The 26,973-nt window shown below is 45.2% G+C and overlaps 5 protein-coding genes across 7 annotated transcripts; 1 reads left to right on the plus strand and 4 right to left on the minus strand.

Moving 5' to 3' along the window:
• Window positions 1-2,911: 2,911 nt before the first annotated feature.
• Window positions 2,912-5,845, plus strand: LOC119330473 (WAT1-related protein At3g45870-like). 2 transcript variants are annotated; one of them, XM_037603577.1, is made up of 8 exons: window positions 2,912-3,340; window positions 3,454-3,516; window positions 3,611-3,727; window positions 3,894-4,179; window positions 4,258-4,413; window positions 4,506-4,657; window positions 4,928-5,363; window positions 5,482-5,845. In XM_037603577.1, the coding sequence occupies exons 1-7, from the start codon at window positions 3,084-3,086 to the stop codon at window positions 5,094-5,096; spliced, it is 1,200 nt and encodes a 399-aa protein (XP_037459474.1). In that variant the 5' UTR covers window positions 2,912-3,083; the 3' UTR covers window positions 5,097-5,363; window positions 5,482-5,845. The 2 variants fall into 2 exon arrangements, with proteins under 2 accessions (XP_037459474.1, XP_037459475.1); XM_037603578.1 differs by having other exon boundaries at window positions 5,485-5,845.
• Window positions 5,846-6,428: 583 nt separating this feature from the next.
• Window positions 6,429-7,988, minus strand: LOC119327968 (protein METHYLENE BLUE SENSITIVITY 2-like). The gene is made up of 2 exons (XM_037601020.1): window positions 7,486-7,988; window positions 6,429-6,808 (listed from the first exon to the last, which is right to left on the minus strand). The coding sequence occupies exons 1-2, from the start codon at window positions 7,827-7,829 to the stop codon at window positions 6,793-6,795; spliced, it is 360 nt and encodes a 119-aa protein (XP_037456917.1). The 5' UTR covers window positions 7,830-7,988; the 3' UTR covers window positions 6,429-6,792.
• Window positions 7,989-8,932: 944 nt separating this feature from the next.
• Window positions 8,933-11,513, minus strand: LOC119328969 (peptidyl-prolyl cis-trans isomerase CYP19-4-like). 2 transcript variants are annotated; one of them, XM_037601953.1, is made up of 7 exons: window positions 11,320-11,513; window positions 11,030-11,102; window positions 10,662-10,709; window positions 10,548-10,571; window positions 9,546-9,728; window positions 9,363-9,438; window positions 8,933-9,266 (listed from the first exon to the last, which is right to left on the minus strand). In XM_037601953.1, exons 1-7 carry the CDS (start codon window positions 11,431-11,433, stop codon window positions 9,128-9,130), a joined length of 657 nt encoding a protein of 218 aa, XP_037457850.1. In that variant the 5' UTR covers window positions 11,434-11,513; the 3' UTR covers window positions 8,933-9,127. The 2 variants fall into 2 exon arrangements, with proteins under 2 accessions (XP_037457850.1, XP_037457851.1); XM_037601954.1 differs by having other exon boundaries at window positions 11,335-11,512.
• Window positions 11,514-14,135: 2,622 nt separating this feature from the next.
• LOC119329984 (protein RER1A-like) lies at window positions 14,136-16,768 on the minus strand. The gene is made up of 3 exons (XM_037603090.1): window positions 16,377-16,768; window positions 15,031-15,211; window positions 14,136-14,571 (listed from the first exon to the last, which is right to left on the minus strand). Exons 1-3 carry the CDS (start codon window positions 16,727-16,729, stop codon window positions 14,524-14,526), a joined length of 582 nt encoding a protein of 193 aa, XP_037458987.1. The 5' UTR covers window positions 16,730-16,768; the 3' UTR covers window positions 14,136-14,523.
• Window positions 16,769-17,043: 275 nt separating this feature from the next.
• LOC119330341 (type 2 DNA topoisomerase 6 subunit B-like) lies at window positions 17,044-23,492 on the minus strand. Its single transcript, XM_037603449.1, has 12 exons — window positions 23,205-23,492; window positions 23,017-23,128; window positions 22,846-22,929; window positions 22,368-22,394; window positions 21,987-22,098; window positions 21,825-21,906; window positions 21,361-21,381; window positions 20,265-20,458; window positions 18,972-19,113; window positions 18,634-18,827; window positions 18,395-18,515; window positions 17,044-17,529 (listed from the first exon to the last, which is right to left on the minus strand). The coding sequence occupies exons 1-12, from the start codon at window positions 23,253-23,255 to the stop codon at window positions 17,224-17,226; spliced, it is 1,446 nt and encodes a 481-aa protein (XP_037459346.1). The 5' UTR covers window positions 23,256-23,492; the 3' UTR covers window positions 17,044-17,223.
• Between the last annotated feature and the right edge of the window lie 3,481 nt (window positions 23,493-26,973).

Consider the following 26,973-nt stretch of genomic DNA (forward strand, 5'->3'; position numbering starts at 1 on the left):
GGACTTGTGCTCCTCCTCTTGGAGGTCATCGCCGGTGTCCTGAAACCGATAGTAGGACATGTCTGGCATGCGCTAGGGCAGTGGCATCACAGAGGACAAGACCAATATTGTTTGAGATCGGTCTTGATGGTGTTGTATGATGTAGTCGACCACAACTGTGGGGATGGGCGTGCCGAACGCGCGAATGGAAACGGCGAGTCCACGCCGAGCCCTTCTTTGGCGAGCGAACAACGATGGTGAGTGTAGGTGAATTCTAGAAAGGAGGTCTTTTTTCAGAGTTGGAGTGCCACTTTCCCTCTCCCTTACATTGGATTGGGTTGCATCATGTTTTTGGGTTGATCCTTCTGTGTGTTTCCACAGGCTCCACCTCCTGTTGTCGGAAGCGCAAGGAATGGGTTACATGCATCAATGCCCCTCTGCAATATTTCCTTTTACATCGGACTATTTCTTTACTACTCTTTACTAACTGCTAGGATGGGTTCATGTAATCTTTACTACTCTTAGCAATATTACGAATAGGAGTTTGTGGTCAGCAATGGTGGTGGGGACACCCGTTCTCATTTGAAAGGTGGATATTTTAATCATACAGAAGCAAGGAGCATATCAAAGTTATTTGTCGCTATTATGTTACAATGTTCTAAAGTATCTTTGCAGAAAAATATTCCTTGGGATTTAGTTCCATTTGCAAAGAAATGCCTTTATTTCTTGTATAGGGTTGCAGAGATATATCGTTTAAAAGAATAGTTTGGGTGCTATCAAATCAATGGTAAACACTTCTTTTTAGAGAAAAGACCATTGCCCAACTTTACAAATAAAGCCATAGAAGGTTCACAACATTGTCACACCCATACAATCAAATGCCACGGCAGCACAACAACAAGCACAACCCAATAGACCAAGTTCAACTTTAGGCACACAGGCCACAACCGGGTACCAAAACTAGAAGGTAGCTAAAGACAACCTGACGATTGCTTAAGGTTGCGCCCTTGGAGATAGAGAGATCGCCATAGCCCTGGCGCGTGAGATAAGCATATCTGTGGCGTCCACATCGCAGGTCTTAATCAAAGGCTTTAAGAGATTTAAAAATAATGTCAACTGATTTCGAAGGGAACACATGTTCAATGGTAAACTTATTTTGGGTCATCCAGAGAGCCCAAATGACTGCAGCAAAGTCAGGCCAGAAAACACGCCACAACTGCCCAAACAAAGAACTGACAAGAAGTAATAACTGAGCGAAACTAGATGGAGACCGCCGAGTACAGCTCCACGACAGGACCGCAAAATCATAAGAAGATAAAATATGGTTAGAATCTTCTGGCTGAGAACAAAGAGAGTATGTTGCTGCAACCCGAACATTACGCTTCCGAATTTGATCCCAAGACGCAGCAGCATGGAGCTTTCCACAAATAGCTTGCCAAAGGAAGATATAGATTTCAAGCAGAACACAAGCCCTCCAAACACCCTTGAACTTCAGAGTAATAGAACCCGAAATGAGCTTGCGGTAAAGCGACTTCACCAATAAAACACCCCGAGGAGGAATGAGGTTAGACCACCGAATCTGAAGTCTCCGAGAGCGAGGGGAAAGTGGAAGCAAGCTGATGCCACTGTTCCAAATCTGCATGAGAAAGGGAGCGACGAAAGGCCAAATGGCAACCAAAGTAGGCAAGATGATAAATAGTTATCTCAGAATTGCCACAAAAGGAAAAAAGAAGAGGGAAGGAAGAACATAAAGGGGTGGCCCCATGCCACCAAACAAGCAAAAATCAAGTAGATTCCCCATCATTAACAATAAATTTACGGTATGTTGTAGAGTTAAAATGATTATTATTTATTTGTTTACTAAGTAGCAACGTACCTACTGTGATAGTAGCGGCTGGGTGTGGATATGGTGTTGTAAAAAAGTTCAACAATACCAGTTGATGTGTATAAGAATTGTAAGTACACGACAGGTGTTGAACCACTAAAATATTTATATATGCAACCAGCAAAAAATGTATCCATTGCCCGTAGCAACGCACGGGCATTCTACTAGTAAGTTTAAATTTCAGCACGGATATCCTATGGTTTCATGTTGCCCGTGGAAGAAAATACAAGGCGAAAAGAGGCAGCGATTACGTTTCGCCCACAAGGGGAACACGTTTGCCTATCAAAACCACGAGGCTTTTTTTGAGAGAAGCTCCAATTTTTATAAGAAGTTTGTAATAAAGCTTGACCCAAATTGAACAATGTTTTTACCACAACATATATTTGAGACAATGTAAATTTTATTTAGCTTATAAACTATGAGATTTTATCTGGTTGTGAAATTATGAAATATTTATATTTTGTTTGAATTATACTGACTTGAGCGCAATTTTATTGATATGTTGCAAAAAAAACTTTAAAATGCCCGCAAACCGGCCGTGAGGATGAAAATGAATCCGAGCGTTGGACGGACTGCTGATCCAAACACAAAAGGAGGCAGACATACCAATTCAAACAGACAAAACACACGTCCGTTTGGGTTAGCACGTTGAAGTTTCTCCTCATGCCTACGATGTGGAACCGGAACGACAGCTCACTTTGCTGGTGTACGCCTGAGATGGAAGCAAAGTGACGGCTCGCCACTGTCAGTACGACAGCTCCGGTGAGGTCTCCCTCCGAATAGTGCATGGTGGTTGCGTACGTACTTGCGCGCGTTGACGGAACGGTGATGGCACGTGCCCGAAAGCCACCGCAAAACGGGAGACATCCCGCCGGCGAAACCACAGCGACGGCAACCAGCCAGCCAGCACAAGAAATCCAGCGGATTTCCTTCAGTCGTTCCCCGAGCAAACGGGGCAGCTCACGCCAACCGGCACAGTGTCTACATTCCTTACTCCGTATGGTTGCGTGGAGCCAGAAGCCACCGCAGCCTTTCCCCAATAAGTCCGACACACGACGGCCGGCAGAGCCGCAGAGGCAGACACCACAATCAGGGGCCGGTGACATCGCCGTCCATCGCAGAAAAGTCCAGGTGAGATAGAGAGAGAGATCTTTCTCCGAGCTCAGCCAGCTAGGCTCCCGCGGTAGCAGTAGCGCCTAGCGGCCGGCGTGGAGAGAGGATGGGGACGGAGCCGACGATGCTGCAGCGGTGGTCGTCGTCGATGTGGGGGATGAGCGGGCGCGACCGGCTGCGGCTGTGGGAGGACAAGGCGTGGCGGGCGCACGCGGGCATGGCCTTCACGCAGCTCGCCTACGGCGGCTACCACGTCCTCACCAAGTCCGTGCTCAACGTCGGCATGAACCAGATCGTCTTCTGCGTCTACCGCGACCTCGTCGCGCTCGCCCTCCTCGCCCCCGCCGCCTACTTCCGAGAGAGGTACGTCGCACTATCATCCCCATGCCCATGGCTGCTCTGATCTAGAGTTCTAGACCAATTGACATCGAATTTGACTAGACGCTATTCGGGTGCGGATTCTGAATTTCCCGCAGGAGGGTGCGGCGCCCCGTCACCCCGCAGCTGCTCGGCTCCTTCGCGCTGCTTGGATTCACCGGGTAATTCCCCCACTCCTCCTCCTCCTCCTCATGCTGCTGCTGCTACTGCTGATGCCCGATGGAGCAATAAGAGTCACATTCTGACGGCGTGCAGGATCTTCGGGAACCAGCTCCTCTTCCTGCTCGGCCTCGGCTTCACCAACGCCTCCTACGCCGCCGCGTTCCAGCCCGCCATACCCGTCTTCACCTTCCTCCTCGCCGCAATCGTCGGGTGAGCAACCAATCAATCAACGGATGCACATACACGTTTCAGAGTTCTGACATCGCCTTGGATGCAAAATGCCAAACTGAACCGTAACAAACCCCGAAATGTCCCATTGCCCTGGATACACTTCTGGATTCTGATCAAATGCTGAACCAAAATGTTCTTATTCCAGTGTCGAAGTGATCAACGTCTTCACCAGAGACGGCCTCTTCAAGGTGGTCGGCACGGCCGTGTGCGTCTTCGGCGCCGTCCTCATGGTCTTCTACCGAGGCCCCTCCCTGATCGGCCTCGGAGGCGCCAATGCGCTGGACGGCGCCGACGCGTCGTGGAGCGGCAGTTCCTATCCTGCTCAGTGGCTGACGCCAGCCACGCTCCAGTTCAGTTTTGGAACCTGGAACCTTGGTGTCCTGTGCCTCTTAGGCAACTGCTTCCTCATGGGGGCTTATCTTGTCATACAGGTAATGCAGATTGGGTTGTTTGCTCTTAATGAGAACTATATCTGAATTTGTGTCCTTTTCTGCCGTGACTGATTCCAGGCCCCGGTGTTAGTAAAATATCCCGCGAGCTTATCCTTGACAGCCTATTCTTATTCATTTGCCACCATCTTCATGGTGTTGACTGGGGTATTTGCAACCAACGGGCTCCATGAGTGGGCGCTGACAGGGACCGAAATCATAGCCGTTCTATATGCTGTGAGTATCTGAATAATATCCATGGCTGCTGCCTGTGGATGACCATGCTAAGATGTGCTTGTTCTAACCACATTTCTTGCTTGCGCCAACAGGGAGTTGTTGCATCTTGTCTCAACTACGCAATCATGACTTGGGCGAACAAAATTCTTGGACCATCTCTGGTCGCCCTCTACAATCCGCTCCAACCAGCATGCTCTACCATCCTCTCAACTCTTTTTCTTGGTACCCCAATCTATCTAGGAAGGTATGGACCAACCAACACTATACCCTATCTGCTATTTTAACACTGTGACATCATGAGTTGTTAGTTTCCGGTCATTCGAATTGGTCATTTCGCATTGTGTTTATCAGTTGAGCTTGGTACTCTTTCAATACCACCGTAATGGTGATGGTGCTTGGAGCTGATGTTGTTTTCCATGGATGCCGTTACTGAAATTTGATGTTTCTTTATTAGTTTGCCTGCTATAGAATTCCCACGAATTTATGCAGAACTAAATGCCCACCTTACCTGCAGCCTCATTGGAGGAGTCTTCATCATTGCTGGTCTATACCTGGTTACTTGGGCCCGTTACAATGAGGCGCAGAGAATACTGATGTCTGGTTATCTGAATCCTCTTCTGGTGGAGGTGGAGGATGCGCCAGCTCCCAAGAGACAGGAAAATTCCAGCTCAATTGATACCTAAGACTCGGAGGAGAGATGACTCTGTTATTTTTCCAGAACAGCAGCAGCAGAATTACGTTGTATATTAGTATCAGAAAGATTGTATTTACCTTCCCTACCATTGGATTAAGTTACATCTCATACCCAAATACCCTCAACATAAGCTGGAATGGAAATGTGTCGCAATTATCGTTCTCCTAGCAGCCGCAGAAGATGCTAACGATGTGCGATGATAGTTCAGTTTCAACAGTTGTCTTCATGGGTCAAGGAACAGCTTCAGTGATCAAAGGTAATTAATTCATCGAACCCAACTTGTTAATAGTTCATTAGTTATCATCGTAATTGCTTAATTGGCATATGGCTGCCATGATTGCTGGTCTTAACTTGCATTTTATCTTCTGCTTCAGCAGCCTCTATTACTGTCTGGGATCTGACTCTGCAATACAGTACAAACAAACTGTTCTTCGTTGATTTTCGTAATGCCATACTTGCGAAGCAATTATGTCTGGAGCTCAGTGCATAAGTGGGAAAAATCAAAGTAGGAGTTCCAAATTCTTTGGCACATCAGGCCGCTGGAGTGTTCTTACTTTGCTTCTGTTGTATCTGCCTTCCACTGTTGTGTAAATTGTTGGCACGGTTACAAAACAATCTTGTGTTGCCCAACTGCTTATGTTTTACCCCCTTTGCTTGTATATAGACAAATTTTAGTGTGTTTGTTCTTCCATATATTTGTGAACGGTGGTAGTACTTGGAAATGTTATTTTTCCTACAGTTTGGTAGTACTTGGCCATGTTATTTTACCTACAGTTTCTAGCGACAGGCTGCGGCACCACCAGCAAGGGCTCGCCATAACCTCACAAGAAATGGGGTGCGTGAGGGAGGAAGCGGCGGCGTGGTGAGGGAGAAGAAAACGCAGCCATTGGATGCCAAAGGCAGCTGAAACGTAAAATGTTTTCAGCCACCTAATGCATATGCAATTGCACTTACACAATTCATACAATATTTATGCTCTGCAAACATGGCCCTTAAGCAGCACTGGTTACGCCAAAGGGAATTCCGGCGTACTGATTCCAGTTAAACGGACATACTATACAAAACATAAGTGAGCTATGATGCAGTTACAGTGAGGTTAACACTGAATATTAAGCTCATTTTAAAAAGCCAAAACCAAACTTAGAGAAGAAAAGTCACACCAATGAATGGACCTTCGACCTCCAGGTAACAATTTACTAGTTTCATGGCTGACAATAATTTCAGCATCAATTCCATGCAATCAAAATGAACTGCGGGAATGTTAATAAAGTACTTCTCACCATTGCTTGAAGCATCAAAGATTCCATGCCATCAAAGTCACTAGGCGTGCTTCAAGCATATCATAATATCACATCATTGCAATGCCTCTTCAGTGGGGCAATGCAATAACAAAAGTGCATCGACAAAACCAGACTATTCATTGTTATAAAGGGCAGCGTTCAGTTGAGGTGATTATCCCCCAACATCAGTTGCCACACTCTAAGACGGTACCAAGCAAATTGACAGCAACCAGTTATTTAGGCTCAGTTTAGTTCATCTCAGATGTTCTGGAGCGCATAATATATCCGATTACAAGACAACCAAATATCTTAAAACGATCGACCGATCAAACGAGACAGTAGTCATAACAATCCATTGCGACGGCAAACAGAGACTTAGAAGAGGCGCTTGAAGCTGTGGAGGCCTCATTTCTGTTCATCGCTGCAATGGCAAATTCATTCATCATCAAACTGGGGGCAGCAAGGCTGCCAGTGATACCACCAGGAATATTGAGAATACTCCCAGGAGACCAATTCTGACCGATCGATCCATGATGCTTAATGAACATGGCATAAGTAACCGAATGGCAGGAAGAAAAAGGAGAGTTGAGCATTCTAAAGCATGGAGTTGTGTATGGAAACGATGTTGCTCCCTTGCTAAAAAGGGACAGCTTCATCAATAGCCGAGAATCGACGAGGTAAAATACTTCTTACGGCGGGATAAGAAACTCAAGCGCAAATCCCCGATTCATGCACTTTAGCCGCCAATTGGAGGAACTGGATCGACAGCAGATCTTTCAGATCTCTCGAGCGCCACTAGACATTAACATCAGCAAACAATTTGCCAGCATCTTAGAGTAGCGACAGGTAATTAAACATGGCAATGAGGCCACACGGCCTCATGTGTACAGGTAAAAAAAAATCACGCGTCTAGCACACGACACACCACACGCATCAGCAGCAGCAACAGCATCAATATTTTAGAGCAGCAGCAGCATCAGCGGCAGCATATAGTAAACTTAAGACAGCAGATGCAGGCGACGACCATAGTAGATCGGAGCGGACGACCGACCATAGAGGGGTTTGGATGCAAGGTAGGGTATGGGGGGTTTAGATTACCCCGTCTTCTTGAGGCTGCCGCGGACGCCGGGCTTGGGCTTGGAGGTGGAGGCGACGGCGGCCGCCGCCGCGGGAGCCGCGGCGGTGGAGCCGTGCAGGTTGTTGATCTTCTCGGGGTCGAAGGGGAGCTTGGGGTGGCGCGCCTCGTGGTGGATCTGCATCGACTTGACGTCGGGGGCCGTCACCTTGCAGAGCGGGCACTCCATCTTGGCGTGGCCGCCCTTCTCCTGCCCGAGCCGGTCCTTCTGCCCGGCCTTGCCCCCGCCGCGGTTGGTCGTCGCCGCGTCGATCTTAGCCGCGATCTCCTTGGCCGTGTGCTTCTTCGGCTTCGCCTTGCCCGTCATCTCCGACGACGAGGGTGGTTCCCTCCCGACGGCCCGCTGGAGCTCTCGCTTTCCGCCGCCGCCGCCGCCGCCGCCCGCTCTCCTAACCCTACTTGCTGCGCTTGTCTTCTTTGCGTTTGACGGGACGGGGGTTGGGGGCGGCTCGGGGGCGGATGGGGGGACGCCAATTATTAGGCCCCCTGGGCGCGCGGCTCTGCCCGCTCCACCGTCCGATCTGGAGCCAGCGGCCCTGATGCTGATTGTAGGATTCCTCCTTTTTTTTATATGATATACTCCCTCTGGTTCAATATGTAGTGCGCATGGTTTGCAGCTCCAAAACCAAGGCATGACGTGGACTTGTACTTTTGGACCACAATAGCCCTGCCTGCACACACTCTGTACGCATGCATGTGGATGTGGTTGCATCTCCTGTGAACAGCTGAGGGTAATTGCTGTCCAATGTAGCTCACGCGCACTACATTGTGGAATTCTAGCAAAAAACTAATACGCACTAGATAAGGGAATGGAGGGAGTACTAGATGAAAGAAAAATATATTGGTTGAGTGGAAGATGCGGCTTCTAGGGTTGCTCGCCGTGTCTTTGCATAACTCCTTTTCTTTTCCTACTATTTCTTAAAACCACGGACTCTGTTTACTTTTTATATACATATATTCATAGTACCAATCGTATGATTATTATCGTATAAGAAAAATAAATAGGATTGTAAGAGAATATTTCTTTCTCTTTTTTAACAAAGAATATTTCTTTTTCTGCCAGGGAAAAAGAATACTACTGTGGTCTATGGTGGTGGAGGTTTGTTGGAGATTCTCCTCTACCGGGCAGTGGTGGAGCTTCGTCGACACAAAGGTCATAGGGTAGTGCTTCCAACAGTTTTCAGACCTTTTAAAGCGTAAAGCCAGAAATGTTTCTTTAAAGATTTTCAAGTATAAAACTACTGTGAGATTGGTCCTCATAAAAAAACAATCACCAGGCGGGAGGTATCGGCCGCTACACTTGCAGTACTAAGCGAGAATATTTGTTTGCTGACGATCGATAATCGTTCAAATCAAAAGGCGCATATCAGCACTTTCTCCAAGGCAAATAACCCAGCAAAACATCCAAGAAAAAAAAATAATAAGAGCACTTCAAAGTTGCCAACCATATCATGAGTAAGCAAGTTATTATACTTTTTTATAGTAAGAGAAAAAACTTTGCCGTCTAAATTCACACGGAAGTACACGAAAACAGTCCCGACAATAACGGTTCTACAATGAAAACTAGTCACCGTAGCTTTCCACCAGAGGCCATTTCAGGTCTCATCACAGCGGCACTTCTCCGCTGTCGGCGATGACAACCTTGCTCTTTGGCGTCCCGTTCTGCTTGCCCTCGGCCTCAACCTTGTAGACCACGTCCATTCCAGACAACACCTTGCCGAACACGACGTGCTTGCCATCCAACCTAGAATACAGAGTGTATATCATCAACAATAGAGTTCCAGCAGAACAGAAAGATTCAGCGCAAAATGCTGCAATCACAAAGAATCATGAAAATTACCAGCTCGTGGTTACAGTGGTGATGAAGAACTGGGATCCATTGGTATCTCTCCCAGCATTGGCCATGGAAAGGTAGCCTGCACCGACAACCAGTCAATGAAAAAGGAGGACATCTTAACCCGGCCTATCTTTCTACCGTAGCACTTGCAGTTGGAACTGGATTTCAAGAAACACGGATCATTACCTGGTCCAGTGTGCTTGAGCTTGAAGTTCTCATCGGCGAACTTTGTGCCGTAGATTGATTCACCGCCCCTTCCATCGCCAAGAGTGAAGTCACCTCCTTGGATCATGAAGCTGGGGATAATTCTGTGGAACGAACTCCCCTTGTAGTGGAGAGGCTTGCCGCTGTTGCCCATGCCTTTCTCTCCTGTATGACAATTAAGTGGGGCATGGTCAGCAACCACTAGCAGATATCATAGAGAGAAGCTACAATACAGACTGTAGTACTAGTAAAGCAGATATTCTGAATACAATGATATATGCAGTAAATAATGATAGGCCTTCGTAATACTCTATGGTGGAATATGAAGTGTAACGACAGTTATCCACCTTTTTGTTCATGAAGCAAAATATACTTTGACATATTAGACTAGGCACTAGACAACTACGAACTCAACCAGTTACTTCATTTCTTCTCTTTTTTTCATATAGACATTCATATTTAGCACTTGTATGGTAGAGCAAGGGATGAACAATCAAAATTATGCACACAGGGCTACTCCTTGAGCTTACAACATAGAACACTTCAATTATGCTCGAGGGAGCTTGGAATTTAAACAGATCATCCCCAAAACTTTGCAGGCAAACAGGCTGTCACCATTCTCTCTACGTTCTTGTGTCTAGAATGGTAAACTTGGATTTGAAATAATGAGGAAACAATACAGGTAGCTTCCTTCTCTTCAAGGAAAAAGGTAAGCACAGCTTTGCCATGTTACAAGCATAGCATGCATCAAATTAGTTATATAATTTCACTGTGCAGTTATGTTTTGACTTTCTGCGGAAGCCTTGATAGGCTAAATTACTTGAAGATGTGAGCCAAAGTAACAAAGCAACTGTGATTAAATAGAGCAATTTTTTATTCCAATGGCCAGCCTTGCCATCAGACTAATCATCCAAAAACTTAAACAAGTAGACAGCATAACGCTTGTAACATACAAAAAACAGCATAAGTGGTAGGGAAGCATACCTGTGCAGAGTGCTCTGAAGTTCTCTGTAGGACAAAAGATATCAAGCCATTAGCATTTCTGTCATCCAATAGATGAGTACATGGTTTTTAACTCGAACAGCAAGGAGATGATACCTGCGGTTTTAGGAACAGCCTTGCCGAAAAGTCCCATGACAACCCGACCTATGAAAATTCAGAATCAATTTAAATGCCAACGGATCAATCAAACTATTAAGAAGCACACCAGTGAATATTTTTCTCACTAAACATAAAACATGATTAGGTGCAGTGCAGGCATCTAAACATGAAAATTCAGCCTCTAAACGATCCTAAGCAAAAGTAATCACTCGACGCGTAACTACAAACCGGGCTTTCTAGGCTAGGGCCAGGAATCAGGCATGCGATATCGGTTGTATCAGTAGCAGTCTACTGTCCGCCCCATACTGAGATGATACATCGCGCTGATCTGAAAATAAATCTGTTGCCACGGGTTCAGCACAGACCTGCGGGCTTGCCGTCGATCTCAATGTCGAAGTAGACCTTGTGCGTCACCTCCGACAGGTTCGACTTCTTACCCTGGAAACCACAAAGAAAATTGTAAGCACGCATCCATACACAGACACCAGATCAAACCCTAACAGACCAGCAACCCCAAACACATCTAATCCGCCCCGATCCGCGGCAAACAGATATCAGCGAGCAATCGTAGCAGAGGAACGATCAGATTGGCGCACGGAGGAGCGAGAGGGGGGAGCGGCGGAAAGTAAAGAGGAGGGGTTCGCGGGAGACGGACGAGGTGGATGAGCACCTGGGCGAGCACCAGGGTGGCGGCGACGAGCGCCAGCCACAGGCACAGGTGCGCCGGGGCCCTCGCCGCCGCGCTCCTCCTCCACGCCCTCATCGCCATCTCGGATCGTATCGCCGCGGACGAGAGAGAGAGAGGGCAGATCTGTTTAGTCGTTCCACTACGCAGCCTCCGAGAGGGAGAGTCCACGGGCGAGATAAACAGAGCCGGTCGTTTGGTTGACAGGTGGGGTCGAGCTGTCAGACTACGGCCTCACATCACAGGCTGCTCGCCCCCGACCGCACTCATGACTGCTCTTTTGCTTTGCAACAGCAACTCCTAGCACCAAATTCCACTCCTCCTCACATACGGAACGCCAAATTCCACTCACTTTATATTCTATCAATTTCTTATAACTACAAAATATGATTAAAAAATCACCAAACTTCTGAAATTTCTGTAATTTTAGTGGGTACCAAAATATAAACCTCTTTTTCCCTGTCATGCAAAAAAAACTCGTTCTCTCTCTTCTAATACTATTTCACCCTTCACAAAAAAGCACACAAGTATTTGACTCTTTTTTTAGAGAGTTGATGACTCATTTTCTATCTTGTAATGACTACTCCCACCGTTCAAAAATAAGTGTCATGGTTTTGAACTAAGACCATGACACTTACTCCCTCCGTCTCATAATATAAGAGCGTTTTTTACACTAGTGTAGTGTCAAAAATGCTCTTATATTATGAGACAGAGGGAGTACTTTGAAACGCATGGGGGTGAACAAGAATTATGTGATTCATGGAAGTAATTACATTTAGATCTTGTGATTAATTAACAACTAGGGTTTGTTACAACTCTATCATGTTGGTCGTCTAGTAAGTAGGTGTATCATGTGTTTGTTGTGATCACTACTCCTTTCGTTCTAAAGTAAGTGTAGTGGTTTTAGTTTCTTGAACTAAAATCATGACGTTTATTTTGGAATGGAGAAAGTATTTTATAATACATATATGGTTCTATATTATTATTGTTAGTTTGAGAAAGACATAAAATCATATATTAAGTATCACCGGTCCTTATAAAAAGACACCCTTACAAAATCTTGGGGGAGACAATGTCTTATTCGTCTCGCATCCATCGGCGGCATGTCGTGAGCATAGCTTGATGCTGCCTCTGGGCCTCCGCATCGACGATCCTAACTTTTTGAAATCCATGAGCATGTAGAAGCAGCGGTCGGGAAGTCGTTGATGCAGACTAGGAAACGCTAACGGTTGCAATTTGCAAAGCAAATCGACACCTCGGAGAAAAGGATGTCGATAAGGGGTTGTACAATCTCTGAGTACCACGGAAGCTGGCCAAATCCAGATAGATCCACCGGATACCTAAACCGTCTGGAACTCAAAAGACCTGCCAAATATATAGCTCCACACACGCTCCACCAGCGAAAAAGCACACCAATGAAACGGGGAATAGGGCCCTCCTCCAGCGAAAAAACATGCCTTCCACCCACATAGAGAATATCATTCCTACCCTGGGGCAATGTTGTCGCTTCACTGCCCTAAACCACATACAAAGATTCTCTAAAGAAGATCTGAAACAAAACACCCATGCCGTTGTACGATAGGTCTGGATCTGATGTTGAACTCGCCGCCGTTCAGAACTATGCACCGAAGCCCTCTTCTATGATGATTCGACCAGATTGGGTCACTGGTGAAGGCCTCCACGCTAGATTCCTCCGACCGACGTCGGCTTCACCAACGCCGATGTCGTGCACCGCCTGACAAAGGCTGACACTCGAGCACACATCTCGTTGACGTTTTACAACAACCCTCCAACGTCTCAGAGAAGGTCCTCGATCTAGGCCTCCCCGCCCCCGTCGGTGTCGCACGGGCTTTGCTCGGCGAGGAGACGGATAGACATGTCAGCTAGGGTTACTTCTCCGCCTGTGTCATAAGAAAAAAGCACTCCGAGAAACAAGGAACTGGATTTTCTTCTGGTTTACTAACCAATCGGTAGCTCCATTGTTTTCCTTTTATTCACGATCTTATGTTCTTGTTTGTTACGTGAGCCAATAAGCTATATAGAGTGGTTAATCTACGATTTTCAGATATACTACAACACATACTGCGTTTTCCCAGCGAGATGTCATCATTAGTCAAGCGTAACAAATGTGAATAGTAGCAGAGAAACGCCATGAAAATGATGAAGGAGTACCAACGATTGTTGCACCAGCCAACCTCTGAAATGGAGAAGTGGTAAAAATTGTTGCACAAGGCACATCGGTTTTGATATATGCATTGCACACGATCTAGTAGGACAAATCAGCTTGGATTGTCAACTGACACGTGAGGAAGCAAAAGAGAGTAGGGCTCGGAAGAATTCTCAAAAACACATGAATAGGAAAAATAAAGTAGGATTAGAGTGTCTTGTCCTCTTGAATCCTATGAAATAATAAAACTACATGAATTCAGATGAACGTTTGACAGCACAGGAAAAAGCAAAGGAAATTCCACCAAGTGGTTTGAGTGGATGCAAATTTTTCTCCAAGATACGAGTGCAAAAGAATCCCAAGTAAAAGCCCCTTGGATTTCAATCCAGCGAATCAAATAACGACAAACATAGGGAAAACTCCAAGGATCCAAATCCTCCACAAATTCTGCTAAATGCCTTTGAATCAAAGTAGCCGTGCCAAATTTCATCAATAAAATCACTTCGCACCAGGAGCGCGACCAACATTGCCCAGTTTTCCAACGATCGATGGTGTTGTCAGGTATTGGGCCTCAAGAAAAAAGAGAAGTCGCCCGGTATTGGAGCTGATGGACCAAATCTGAACTTTGCATATATTTGAACAGCAAAAATATGAACATATAAGAAAAGTCGCCGAAATCAAGTGTTGCAGAAGCAAATTGCAGAGATCCTCCAGGAAATGGAGTACTAGGTGTAGGTGGTAGCAACAAGAGTTGCACGAGTCCCAATGGTTTTGATTTGCATTGCGCACTCTCACAGTACTACAACAGAAGACGTGACAAATGATCAGCGTAAAGAAGCTACTACTGATCTACTACGCAGAACAAGGTATCACCAACCAATGAAAGAGTTACTAGTTTGTACATTCACTGTCAGTAGGTTGTACTAATAAAACCACCATGCCAGCACGATCATCTGATTATCCGTCGCCTCGCAGAAGAGCGACACAGGGATTTGACACATCATGCCTCAATCTTTGGATCCACTGGTTGATGGGCCTTTCTTTCCTCCGTACTTCTGCATTGCAAATCGCAAGCGAAAGATTAGTAAGCCGAAATATGGTAAATTCGCTAACTTTTGAAGTGCAGATCCTAGGGAGAATATGCTGCTATGATGTTAAAAAGCTTGCTAATCCATGGTGGACGTAGACCGATATAATGCATCATATGACCAGGCAAGAACAACATGCTAGCTCCTGAGCTCCTAAACAGATATATTTTACTCTAGATCAAAGTAAATGGAAAGTTCAATCAGGAAGCATTCACAGGGTTCTATTCTGATTGCCCCAAGGCGTACAAGTGAGACTGATAAGTGGTAACTGTGCATCAATGATCAATGAGCATTAAACCTGTAATGACTGAATGGGCATGAAACAATTTTGCACCAATGTTTCAGAGATCTTGCAGAAAGCACAATCTACTTAAGTTTAAAACCGCTGAAAAACTAATTCTCTTCCAACCAGCAGCAGACTCGTACCTGCTTCCCCATGCTGAATGGGACATACTTGTATTTGACCATATGTAAAATCTGCCGCTTCATTGTCAGGACAAAGAGCACAATCCAGTAGCAGAGTAGGATTGGCCAGAAGACAGGAACATCGAATACCGAGAAGAATGTCATCACAAAAGCAACACAGAAGGCTTTTGTGATGGCATACCTGAAAATAGCAGCAGTAGGTTAGTGTGGTTTTTGTACATTTGCACAGCACACAACATAACAGATAAACAAAGGCCAAGAACCCATAGGCACCAGAAAACAAAAATCTTTTTTAGACTAGTGCTTATTCCATGCCATCTGATCTACAGTAGTAAAATTCACTACACAATAGTTATTTCATAGAAAAATGTTACTCTAGCAGTACAATTCACTACAGAATAGTTATTTCATAGAAAAATGTTACTCCTCATGTGCACCAATAGCAGCCAATGCATCTTTTCACTGAGCTTGCTGGGGAAAAGCAATGATGCTACAGAAGCAGTTCTTAAACTTAATCTGTACTACATTTGCAAAGTAACTGGAAAGAGATTGTCTGTACAATCCCATCCGAGCTTCTGACCCATACAACAGCCGACTAAATGCCACTGAAAGAACATCACAGTGGCTTGAAAAGCAATGCGGCAGACGGAGTTAACATATGCTATTTGCAAATTGGAAAGAGATTGATTGTAGAATCCCATCTGAACTTCTGAACCATGCATACAACACTAAGGCTACCACCGAAAGAACAACACAATGACTTGACAAGGAGTTTTTTTTTTTGTTTTTTTTTACAAAATGGAAGGTTAACAGCTCTTCATAGGGAAGTAACAGCAGTTAGCAAGATGGAACTTGAACAAAAGTGCAAGAGATGGCCTAGAAAATGCAACATATCCTTTCCAGAATATGCAACCTTGAGTCGCTGCACTACAAAGGTTCAATTGCACATAAATGCAAGAGTTCACCTAGAGACTATGCAGTCCTAAGCCATTGCACTACAAAATTTTGTCAGCAAGTGGCTCCGACTATGAAAAGAAACCCCTCAAGCAGGTCAACAAAATGAGTGCATCGCATTTCTAAGAGAACGTAGGAGCTGGCAGGGCACATGAATTAGCAAGGCTGTATACATGTTCCAGCTATCCACCCATTTACAAATGGGTTGTTGGTGAGCCCACTTGCTGGCAGGCGAATCTTGCGAAACTGCCGGAAAAAAAAAGCGTGCTGCTCGATCAAATCTGGGTCTCGAGAAGGATATTGCATCTGATCTCGAATTCAGCACCAATTTCACGCAATAAAATCAAAGGGGGCCGGAGACGAGAAGGGGGCAGCAGAAGAGACGGATATACCAGAACTTGAACTCGGGGAGGCGGCGGATGAATGGCTTGAACTCGTCGTTGCCGCGGGTGGGGAGCGCGGGGCCGGCCTGGTCGAGCGCCTCGAGCTCCGGGTCGACCATGGGGGAGAGGAAGCCGATGAGGAGGTTGAGGAGGTAGATGCCGAGGCCGTAGGAGACGACGTAGAAGCCCTGCACGTAGTAGACCCGCAGCGCGTAGACGGCGGCGGCCAGCAGCGTGCCCGCCCACCGCCCCGCCGTGTGCGGCGCCGCCCGGTCCAGGTAGTGCTGGAACGCCCGCGCCGCCTCCGCGCGGTACCGCTCCGCCGCCGAGGACGCGCCCCCGCCGCCGCCGACGGGCTCCATGGTCGTCGCTCGCCGCCTGGGTTGGGGATTTCTGGGTGGGGGGAGGGGGGAGCGACCCGGTCGGTGGGGTGGGCTGGGCTGATGGCTAGGTTCCGTGCGTGCGTGGGTGTGGGAGGAGGACCGGTCAAGCGGTGCGCGAGCGGAGCCTTCTTCACATGCTGTAAAGCGAAACGCGGGTTCGGCTCGGGCACACCCACACGCATCCGCCCACCGCTGCCTTCCCACGGGGGAATAATCTCCGTGGAATTTCCGGGAAGATTCCGTGTTTTTTCCATCTAAAACAATGGGAGATTTGTGCCAAATTTTGGCTTGGATCCAGGTCAAATCTGTTTGAATTTAACCAAATTCATGCAAAACATGGTAACATCTAGTACGACATATACGTGATGTTTATACATTTTGCATACGGGAGAAGGAAGCAGCGACACTTGTCATCAGCGTATATAAACTTATCTAGCAGGGCTGTCATATCATACTCCTAGTTGACTACGATGCTAGAAATCAAAAATCATGTCCTCGTCTCCATCCTCTTCGTCCAGCAGCGGGCTGTCTTCATCCAGCTTCTCGCACTCGAACAGGTAGGGCGGCGGCGCGCTGTCGTCGGCTTTCTCCTTGCCGTCGCCCATCTCTATGATGCGGGCCATCTTGTCGCTGATGCAGGACCTGACCGCCCCTTCCGAGACGTCTTGACCGGAGCCCAGCCCGAGGAGTGCGGCGCATTCGTCTCGGAACTCTCGGTCGTTGGACGACGAGATCAGGCCGGCGATCGACTGCGCGAGGTCGGGGACGTATTCGAGGATCTGGAATGGCATGAACAGCGTGTTACCACAATGCTTGTTGTCAGTTCAGGTAGCGAAGTGCAGCAAATGGTAGTGGTTAGTGAACAGTACTAGGAAGTTGTAGGTAGCCTGTAAATATGATACAGTAGTGGTTAGTGAACAGTATTACCAAGATGAACCGGAATGGCATTAGCAATTTCTTTCGGGGATGAATGAAATACATCAGTATGAAGGGAAGTGTAGTTAGCTGCCACTGTAAACCATGTCCTGGTGATACCTACTGCAAGAGTAGCCGAGGACCTGCTTGGCAGTTGTGGAACGTGGTTCTATTTTTCAGAGCTCATTATCAAGATGAACCAGACTGGTGCTTACGCTTATTTTCATGTAAAGGGAAGTCAATTCACAATAACGTTAGGAACAATACTGTTCTACCAACAAGGCCCGCTTAATACTATTCTTTTGCGTGGAAAATTGCAGCGCTGAAGTTATGTGGTACTGTAGCAGTGGAGCTGAACAATTGCAATGAAACATGTTGGAGAAGCAGAGCTTATGGTGCTGCATATTTTCCAGACCATGTAGTATATGAAATATATAATGCTTACTAAGGTTTTTTTTGTTTCTGTTAAAAACTGTAACCATAAGATCAGTTTGCTCCTCTGAAAGACTACGAGGTTGGTTTGCATTGTTATTTGCACAGGTTTAAGACAATTTGCACCTTAGATATCTGATGACAGTATAACATCTTTAGTCAATTTGCACCTTAGACAATGCTCTCGTCCAACTAACAATAATATTTCTTCAGTTGAAAAATTATAACAGGCTGAAGGTACATGAGAAATGAAAGTCTTCACAATTATGTTAGTTAGCAGAAACATGTAACACATACCTTCTTTCCATGACAACTGATAAACTCTCCAGCATGATCTGCTTTCAGGTTATGCAATGCAAGCTTAAGTGCCTTCCTCACAACATATTTATCTGGTTCAGATCTCTGCCATTCTTGTACTGTAGCTAAAGCAAGTCAAGGATAGCTAGAGAAAAACACTTGGGAAGAACCCATGGTGAATATCCACGCCCAAACAATCAATAGAAAATGAAAGTATGCACAAAACGATGGCTGGATATATTCCATGGTAAGTGTGAATGGCAATATCAACACGAGCAAATGTCAGGTTATCCCACTCAAGCACAGCATTTCCTTCGTCATCCATGAAACCTCCTTTTAACTTGAAACCGAAGCTTTGCCAGTCCATACTCATGAGCACATTGAAGGATGACTGTGAAATGGGGCAGGGTATGAAGTCCTGAAAATGCAAAACCTGCAATAGGCCATTCACCGTCCATCAGAAGCAATGAGCTCAGTTGAATCATGATATCACCATAAACATGAGATGTCATGAGTAGTAAAATGCAAGTATGTAATTGCAAAGTGAGATTCTGTAACTCAATGGTTTGATGTAAACCTGAGTAGATGAACAATTAACCATCCAGCAACTCAGATCAGATGCAGTATGCGCAACCATTATGGCTATTTCAACAAGTAGCCCTTTATCTCTTCTTCTGTCTGAATTCTTGGCAGATCCAGTTCCGGCCTTCAGACGATCTCTGACATGAGAATCAGAAAGCAGAAGAATAAACTTAGAGATTATGTCTAATATGTCAGAACAGCAATATGAAGAATTCATCATACCAGAATTAAATAATATGCATGTGCTATCCATTAATATGCCAAGGGTTGAATATAATGACTACAGACTAGGTAACAGCAAGGTTAGGAATTAGGAGCCAAGCACATCCATAACAGAAGCCTGAAAGTGACCATGCTTGGGTGTGGGCAACGAATGTAACAATCCAGTCCAGTGCCGGATGTTGTGGGCCAACATAAATGGTTTTTTCTCATACACAACTGAAAACAACAAGGTCTAGATCAGTAGATATAGCTCAAACGCAACGTTTTGAAGACTTCCAGTGTACAAATATGTATGCTTTCAACTATAAATATGTTTGACACATACATCTACGAATCAGTCACTGTAAGGCAATTTTCAGTACTAATTCTCAATTGTTTTTCCTATTTCTATCTGATACTGAAAAAAAATGTACATGAGCATGAATTCACAATGACGGAACTGAGTGATCTGCTTAACAAGGCGGATCAAATATGAAATGCAAATAGAAGGCAAATGAAAGATCTCCAAGCATATCATTCCTTCTAGATCTAAGTGCAAGGGAAAAAATAAAGATGCGCTCTAGTGATAAATAAGTACTACTGAAAGCCAAGATATCGAAGGGGAGCCTTGGCGCAGTGGTAAAGCTGTTGCCTTGTGACCATGAGGTCATGGGTTCAAGTCCTGGAAACAGCCTCTTACAGAAATGTAGGGAAAGGCTGCGTACTATAGACCCAAAGTGGTCGGACCCTTCCCTGGATGGACCCTGCGCAAGCGGGAGCTACATGCACCAGGTTGCCCTTTTTTTGAAAGCCAAGATATCACATATATACATATTAACTATGAAACTGAAAAAAGGAGGAAGGAGTCCTAAAATAATTACAAACAGAATATAACAGAGGTGTGCTCTTTTTAGGAGGATAAGAACAAAAATAGCGCAATTCTACTCTAGACGCGTTTAGGTAATAGTAGGGTGATTTGAGAACGCCAATCATGAATCATGTATGGGCAATTTGAGCAAAACAATGTTGGCATCCTCCATGAAAATATGTCTAGCAGCCATATCACATTGAACAGTGAAAGTTTTACCTATTCATACAACATGCATCACACTTGTCACATGTGTTCCCATGTGAGAGTGCATAATCTTCAAGACCAGAAACTAGCCGCTCAATACTTGATGTGGCAATAGAAAGATGGGTATCATCAGATTCATTTGGCAGAAAAACATTTCTTGATCCAGCACTTATTGTTTGCTCAATGGAGAGCTCAATTGCTAAGTTCTGAGTAAGTACACATAAGATAACCAAACAAGCACTCAAGAGGTCAGGCTAAGAAGGAAGAGGCAAGAACAGAGAGATGCTACAATTTCATGCCAACTGGATGTTCAACAAAAACTAAAAGTATGCCACAACCACTCAAGAGGTCAGGCTAAAGACATCACATATGCTTATCTATTATAAACTTATTCTTCAGTTAAACAAGACACATACTTGGAAAAAAATGGAATTATTGCTGGTATAAGTATATCTCTATTTAATCAGCAGGGATATCGGTTTCAGTGCAGAAATCAGTAGATCTTCATATGCTAGCAGGTTCCGCATATGCAAAAAGCATGGACATAAGTATACACAATGCAAATCTGTTTGTGGTCAATCCGATTTTCATTGATTATGTCTTGTCATTACCAAGATCAAACGTATGTGAATTTTGGCAAATGTATCCATACTTTTTCACCTGAAGCTCGTTGAGAACTTTCTACATCTACGGGAACCTCCTAATGCTAGGGTTATGTACTTTTGGTGTTTCTCATTGTACCGTATAGAACATGACATTTTCGACAAATAAAAGACCACCCATGACTCATAAGCTAGAATGCAATTTGAGTAAGATAGTCCTTCGAACAAGAAAGACTAAAATTTAACATGCCCATAATAAACAGCATTTCTTTTGTGGGGTAATAAACAGCATTATTAGTGGTACTATATACATATCCGTATAGTCATTGCGATATGTAGGCACTGGGCACTTTGAGTTGTGGATGCAATGGCTTAAGATTAAAGGGGATGCGGAAGGAAAAAATTTGGGATGTGATTGATGAGAAGATGGATACTAACAGTGGCAAGGAAATCATATGAAATGTATAGATATATGTTGTGAAAATATAGCAGTACAGAATACTTACAGCTGCTCTTAGCACGTCTATCTGCATAGGTGAATGTGAAAATGGGTAAGTCGGATAATATATGAGCCACCATCAATGAAATACCACACACATTAACAATTATGCCATGTTTGAGTTACTTTCTTCAGCAAGTATTTATTAGAAATTCATGATCGGGGTTCTTATATTGACAGGGATTACATATCACAAGGCTAAACTACTGGCTAACGTTGACCATAAAAAAAAGGGCAGCCCGGTGCATGTAGCTTCCGTTTGCGCAGGGTCCGGGGAAGGGTCCGACCACTTTGGGTCTATAGTACGCAGCCTTTCCCTACATTTCTGTAAGAGGCTGTTTCCAGGACTTGAACCCGTGACCTCATGGTCAAAAGGCAGCAGCTTTACCACTGCGCCAAGGCTCCCCTTCCTAACGTTGACCATAAATGTGGTAAAAAAAAAGATAAACATAAACATTAAGCAAGGCATACCTTGCGTGCAAAACCAACCAGCCATAATACGAAGTCATCAATATCAGCGTCATTTGAAAGGCAAAGGCATACTTCAGTTCCACTGCTTTGAGAAAAGGCATATATGATTCAACTGACCCTGGTATATGATGGATGATATCAAACTGACAAGAGATGGCCTGCCTGAATTTTGCATTATTCTTGTATGTGGTAGCCATCTTGCTGAATCTTGTACTTGAAGATACGCTTTCATGAAGATTAAATCGATAATGATAAATAGCTTTATCATTGATTCCTACAAAATGGAGAAAGACAAGAACCCATCAGCGGCTTTCCTGATATCACAATATCACTAACCAAATAAAACCTTCTCTGCAAAACATATTTGTGCCCCTTCCATTCCCTTCTGGATGCCGTTTTAGAACGTGTGCGGCCAGTATTTACAAAATAACTGACCACCAATGTACACAAAAGAACTGAGATTCTAACATACAGCACGAAATGGTGTATAAGTGAAAAGGAACAGTGAAGAAGTGTAATGCATCGAGGAAACAGATAGCGTACCAGTAGTTGTGATTACGAGGGTACCATCTGCAGATAAAGAGAAGCTGTGTCAGACAGAGAAAGCTGAACCTAAGAACAAGAAATATTGCCAAGACAAAACCAAATGAATATCTGAAAGAAATCACATGTCACATCTCAGTTGGCACATCTGAATACCGACTTGAAAGTTGAAAGTAGTATGGATACCATATTCATTTCTAGATCCATCTATCATATTCATTTCAAAGGTGGTGATATTTTTTATAGGAAATGGTGGCGAGTAACAAGCAAATGTTGATGGCATGAGCACCTGATCATCTCCATATCTCTCACGCATGCTCTAACCGGCTATAACTGAAGATGGAACCCAGGAGGGAACTTACTGACATTGTTACTAACTAGGGACATTTCCAATACATTAGAACTGAACTTTCCATGCAGGTTGACAAGATTAGCATCATGAAACAAAATTCTTGTGCACGAGCAGGTGATCACATACCCCATTTCTCCACGGGGGTCTCGCGCGCCAGGGCATCCAGCTCCAGGAACTCCTCCAGCTTGCTCCCGACTCCAGTGTCCGAAACTGCATCAGTTCACACAATTGGGGACCGAACCAAATGTAAGCCGGAGAAAGGAAGGTAGGAACAGTGTCGGGGGACAGCTACGTTACCGGACACGCGCAGGGCCGAGGACGCGGCGGGGTCCGAGGGGCCCTTGAGGGAGACCGCGAGCCGGCACGGCGACTCCGACATCCGGCACCGCTGCACCGCCCAGCAAATCAACTGAAACGGAGACGCTGTGAGGAGGGGAGTAGAAGGGCGGAATCGGGGTGGATTTTGAGTTGGGAGAGGGGATTACGGAGTGGAGAAGCTTCCGGTGGGGGGAGGAGGAGGAGGACGGGGACGGCATGGAGGCGGAGGGGGAAGACGCCGCCTGCTCTGGGGGTGTAGAGTAGGGGTTTGTGAATTGTGGTGCCGCGCTGCTGCCGGGGAGCGGAAGGGCGTGGGTGGTGAAATTTCCCCCGTGAGCGCGTGGATCGCAAGGACAATGCCGGCCGCCGCTCGCCGGAGCTATGCCGCCGTCGACGTTGGCCCCGCCTCTCTTTCCCGAGTGTGTGGGACTGCGATGGTGGTACGCGATAGTAATATGGGGCAAGGTATAAGGGCCTACATAGAAAATGGGATCAGTGGTGCCACAAACCTTCTACTCTACGTAGCAGGGACTATGCTTAGGCATCTGATTACCATGAAAACAACTAAAACCACAATAAAAATTATGAAACAGAGAAAGTAATGTATTTTAGAACGCTGATAACTACCGAACGTCAGGTAGGTGACCATAGCAAAACGAAATTTTTTTGGAGCAATTTATGTTTCTTGAGAATAGCAAATTTAATGAGCAACTATGGCAAAATCTGTCTTAGTGAAAATTGACATGCTTATGAAAAATATCATCATCCTTGCATCAACTAAAACGCCATAAAAATGTTCGTTTTTTCATATGTACTTACCTAACGATCGTATACTTATCATATCTACATGTTTTAAATAATAAAATTTAAAAGGTAATTGATTTCTTACGGGCGGCTAAGATTTTGGCCGCTCATTTTGTGCGAGCAACTCGCTTTTCATGTAGTCCCATGGGCCATCGCTTTCCAGCCTCCCCATCGTTATCTCGCCGACCTTATCTTCTCGAGACCAAAGCAAAGCCACCACATAAAACCCCCATCGACTCATCTCCTTATCGCCTTTTCTTCTTCTCAGCTTCCACTGCTACCGTCGGCGGCCTGTTGCCACTACTACCCCTTCAAGCTACCCCACACCCGAATCCCTTCAGCCACACAAACACCTAGCCTCTCTCTACTACTGTGTCATGTGCTACAACTAGGAGATAGGGGCAAGCTGCAGGTTCTGCAGAGATGGGGTGAGATGGTGTTTTTTTATGATAGCGATGGATATTGTGTCACTTGAAAGGTGGGGTGATACGTCTCCCACGCATTTGTAATTTCTATTTGTTTTATGCTACATTTATACATATTTTTGGCAATAAATTATTTTAATTTTATTTGGACTAGCCTATTAATCCAGCGTCAAAGGACAGTTCATATTTTCTAATGTTTTGTGAAATATAGGTAAAAAATCACAGAGTCAGATTGCACTGATTTTTTTTTAAAAAAAATTATGAACCAAAAAACTTCCATAGCTAGAAGATGGACCAAAGGGGAGTCCCACAGGCTCCAGACGACCAGCCCACACAGACCCCCTCCGGACGCATGGTGGACCCGTCTGGGTGCTCCTTAAGTCGGTTCATGCTCTACTTTTTCCGCAAGAAAATATCCTAAAATAAAAAAAACCGTGTAACAAAATCAGTCCAATTGGAGTTATGGATCCCCGGCTATAAAAGAAACGGTGACGGGCCTAACAAAGTATCGAAACAAAGAGAAACATATAGATATTAGATCCAATCTCATAGGGAGGGAGCCATGGAGACAAAGGACCAGAGGGAGAACTTCTCCCCATCTAGGGGAGAGGCCAAGAAAGGAGAAGAAGGACGAGGGCCTCTCTCCACCTCTCTTCCGGTGGTCCCAGAGTGCCGCTGGGGGAACCATCGTCGCCGCTATTTCTTCATCAATTTCAGCGGCTTTATCAACATCTTCCTCCTCCTCTATTCAACGGTCTACTCTCTCGTAACCCGTTGTAATCCTTACTTGAACATGATTTTTATGCTATTATTATCCAATGATTTGTTTCGCCATTATTATTTTTGAGTAGTTTCTTTTTGTCCTATAGATTAATTGTGATATGCCATGGTTTATTTTAGTTATATGTTATTATGGTATTGTCATATGGTGCCCACCGTTTGCGTGCACGATATGAGACTCATGTTGTAGGGTATTGTAATATGTGATAAATTTGCTTATGATGGATTAATGGAGTGACAGAAACATAAACTATTAAAAGGTTTAGAAGAATTTTGAGTTGGGAGTGAGTTAGAGAGAGAATCCATCAAGTAAATGAGAAAGAAATTAACACAAGCATTAAAAGATTTGCTAGGAAACTAGCCGAGGAATACAGGTCATATTCTTCGGTCTTGATTGTAATTTTATTTCTTAGCTGGCGTTTCTTTATACAAAGGCTAGCATTTTACTATTTTTTTTCTTCACCTTTGTCAGGTCTGTGTTTACGTGCTTTCTACTATGTCTTTATTATTATGATATAAAAGGAGACATGTATTATCATGCAAAAAAGTTTTTTTTACCATTTTGATGACGTTTCAATAAACCCTAATTAAAAAAAATCTTGCTGCATGTAAATAGACTGCCAAATTGGTGTTTAAAGATAAAAAGTGAGCCACTACACTATTAATCAGCATTTTAAGCCCGCTAATTGTGATTGCTGCATTGCTGGACATCAACTGAACATGTCAAATTACTCTTTCATTGCAGTGCACGGGTATTTGTGCTAGTATCAATTTTTTGTCTGTTTGTATGAATCCCGTCTCTATATGAATTATGTTCGAATCTGTTTGCATTGCAGACGAAAGTTTACATATTCGAAAGACCGATTCTCGCATCACACGTTGAAAACATACATGGAGCCGCCTCCAACGTAGCGCCGCCTCCCGAAAACTAGGGTTCTTTGTCTCCCACCAGCGCCGGCGCCGGTCTGTCCCGTCTCCAGTGGCCTTAGGGCCATGGAGGCAGAGTTGATCTCGGCCCTTGCCGGTGGGAGGGCTTTGTTTTCATATCTTTTTTTGAGTTTTGTTAGGGTTTGTGTCCTGCTCAGAAAGGCGAGACGGCTGTGACTCCCTGAAGATGGAATAAAGGTCTCCACGTCTAGTCCCCGTTCCGGTCAGGCGTGTAGCATCATCGATGGGCGTGTGGAGCTGTGTCTCCGGCGGACCTTTCTTTAGTGGATTTGCTCGGATCTGTTCGTCGTTCGTCTTCGTTCGTGTGTCTTCAGGTTGGATCCTTTTGATCCACACTCTTCATCCGCGTCGGTTGCTATTCTGATGTGTTGGTTCTATGGGACCTTAGCACGACAACTTCCCGACTGTCTACTACAATAAGGTTTGCCCGGCTCCGGTGAGGGAGGGGCGATGACAGCGGCGCGCCTTCAGCTCGCTTCAGTGTTTGTAGTCATTACTAGGTGGTCTACGGATCTGGATATAATTTTTATTATTTTTAGTGTCTGTTGTCCTACCTTACCATGATTGAAGATGAATAGGTTGAAAGTTTTTCAAAGAAAAGAAAACATACGTGGAAAAAAATACTATACGTCCGTTTTGGGTGGCTCTGAAAACAGGTCCGCACTCCGCGGCAGCAGAGTATCAATCTGCAGCTAAAGAAAAAGTAGTATCAATCTGACATGTGGACGGAGGCTGCGAAGAGCAGAGCCCACCAGTCAGCCTACCGGTCACAGGAGCATCTCCCGCCGCCGGCCACGCAGCTCCGCCGGATCCGGCCTACCTCCGCCCTAAAAGCGCCGCCGCCGTCGTCACGTGCAGCTCCACCACGGCCTGCGACAGCGCTGCGGCCAGACCAACAAAACGTGCGTGTGCTCCCCCAAGCCTTTGCCAGGTCCGAGCACAGCATCCGCATCGTGTTCTCCGTGCCAGAGCAGCCACC

The sequence above is a fragment of the Triticum dicoccoides genome, chromosome 7A, assembly GCF_002162155.2.
Source record: "Triticum dicoccoides isolate Atlit2015 ecotype Zavitan chromosome 7A, WEW_v2.0, whole genome shotgun sequence".
NCBI classification, from domain to species: domain Eukaryota; kingdom Viridiplantae; phylum Streptophyta; class Magnoliopsida; order Poales; family Poaceae; genus Triticum; species Triticum dicoccoides.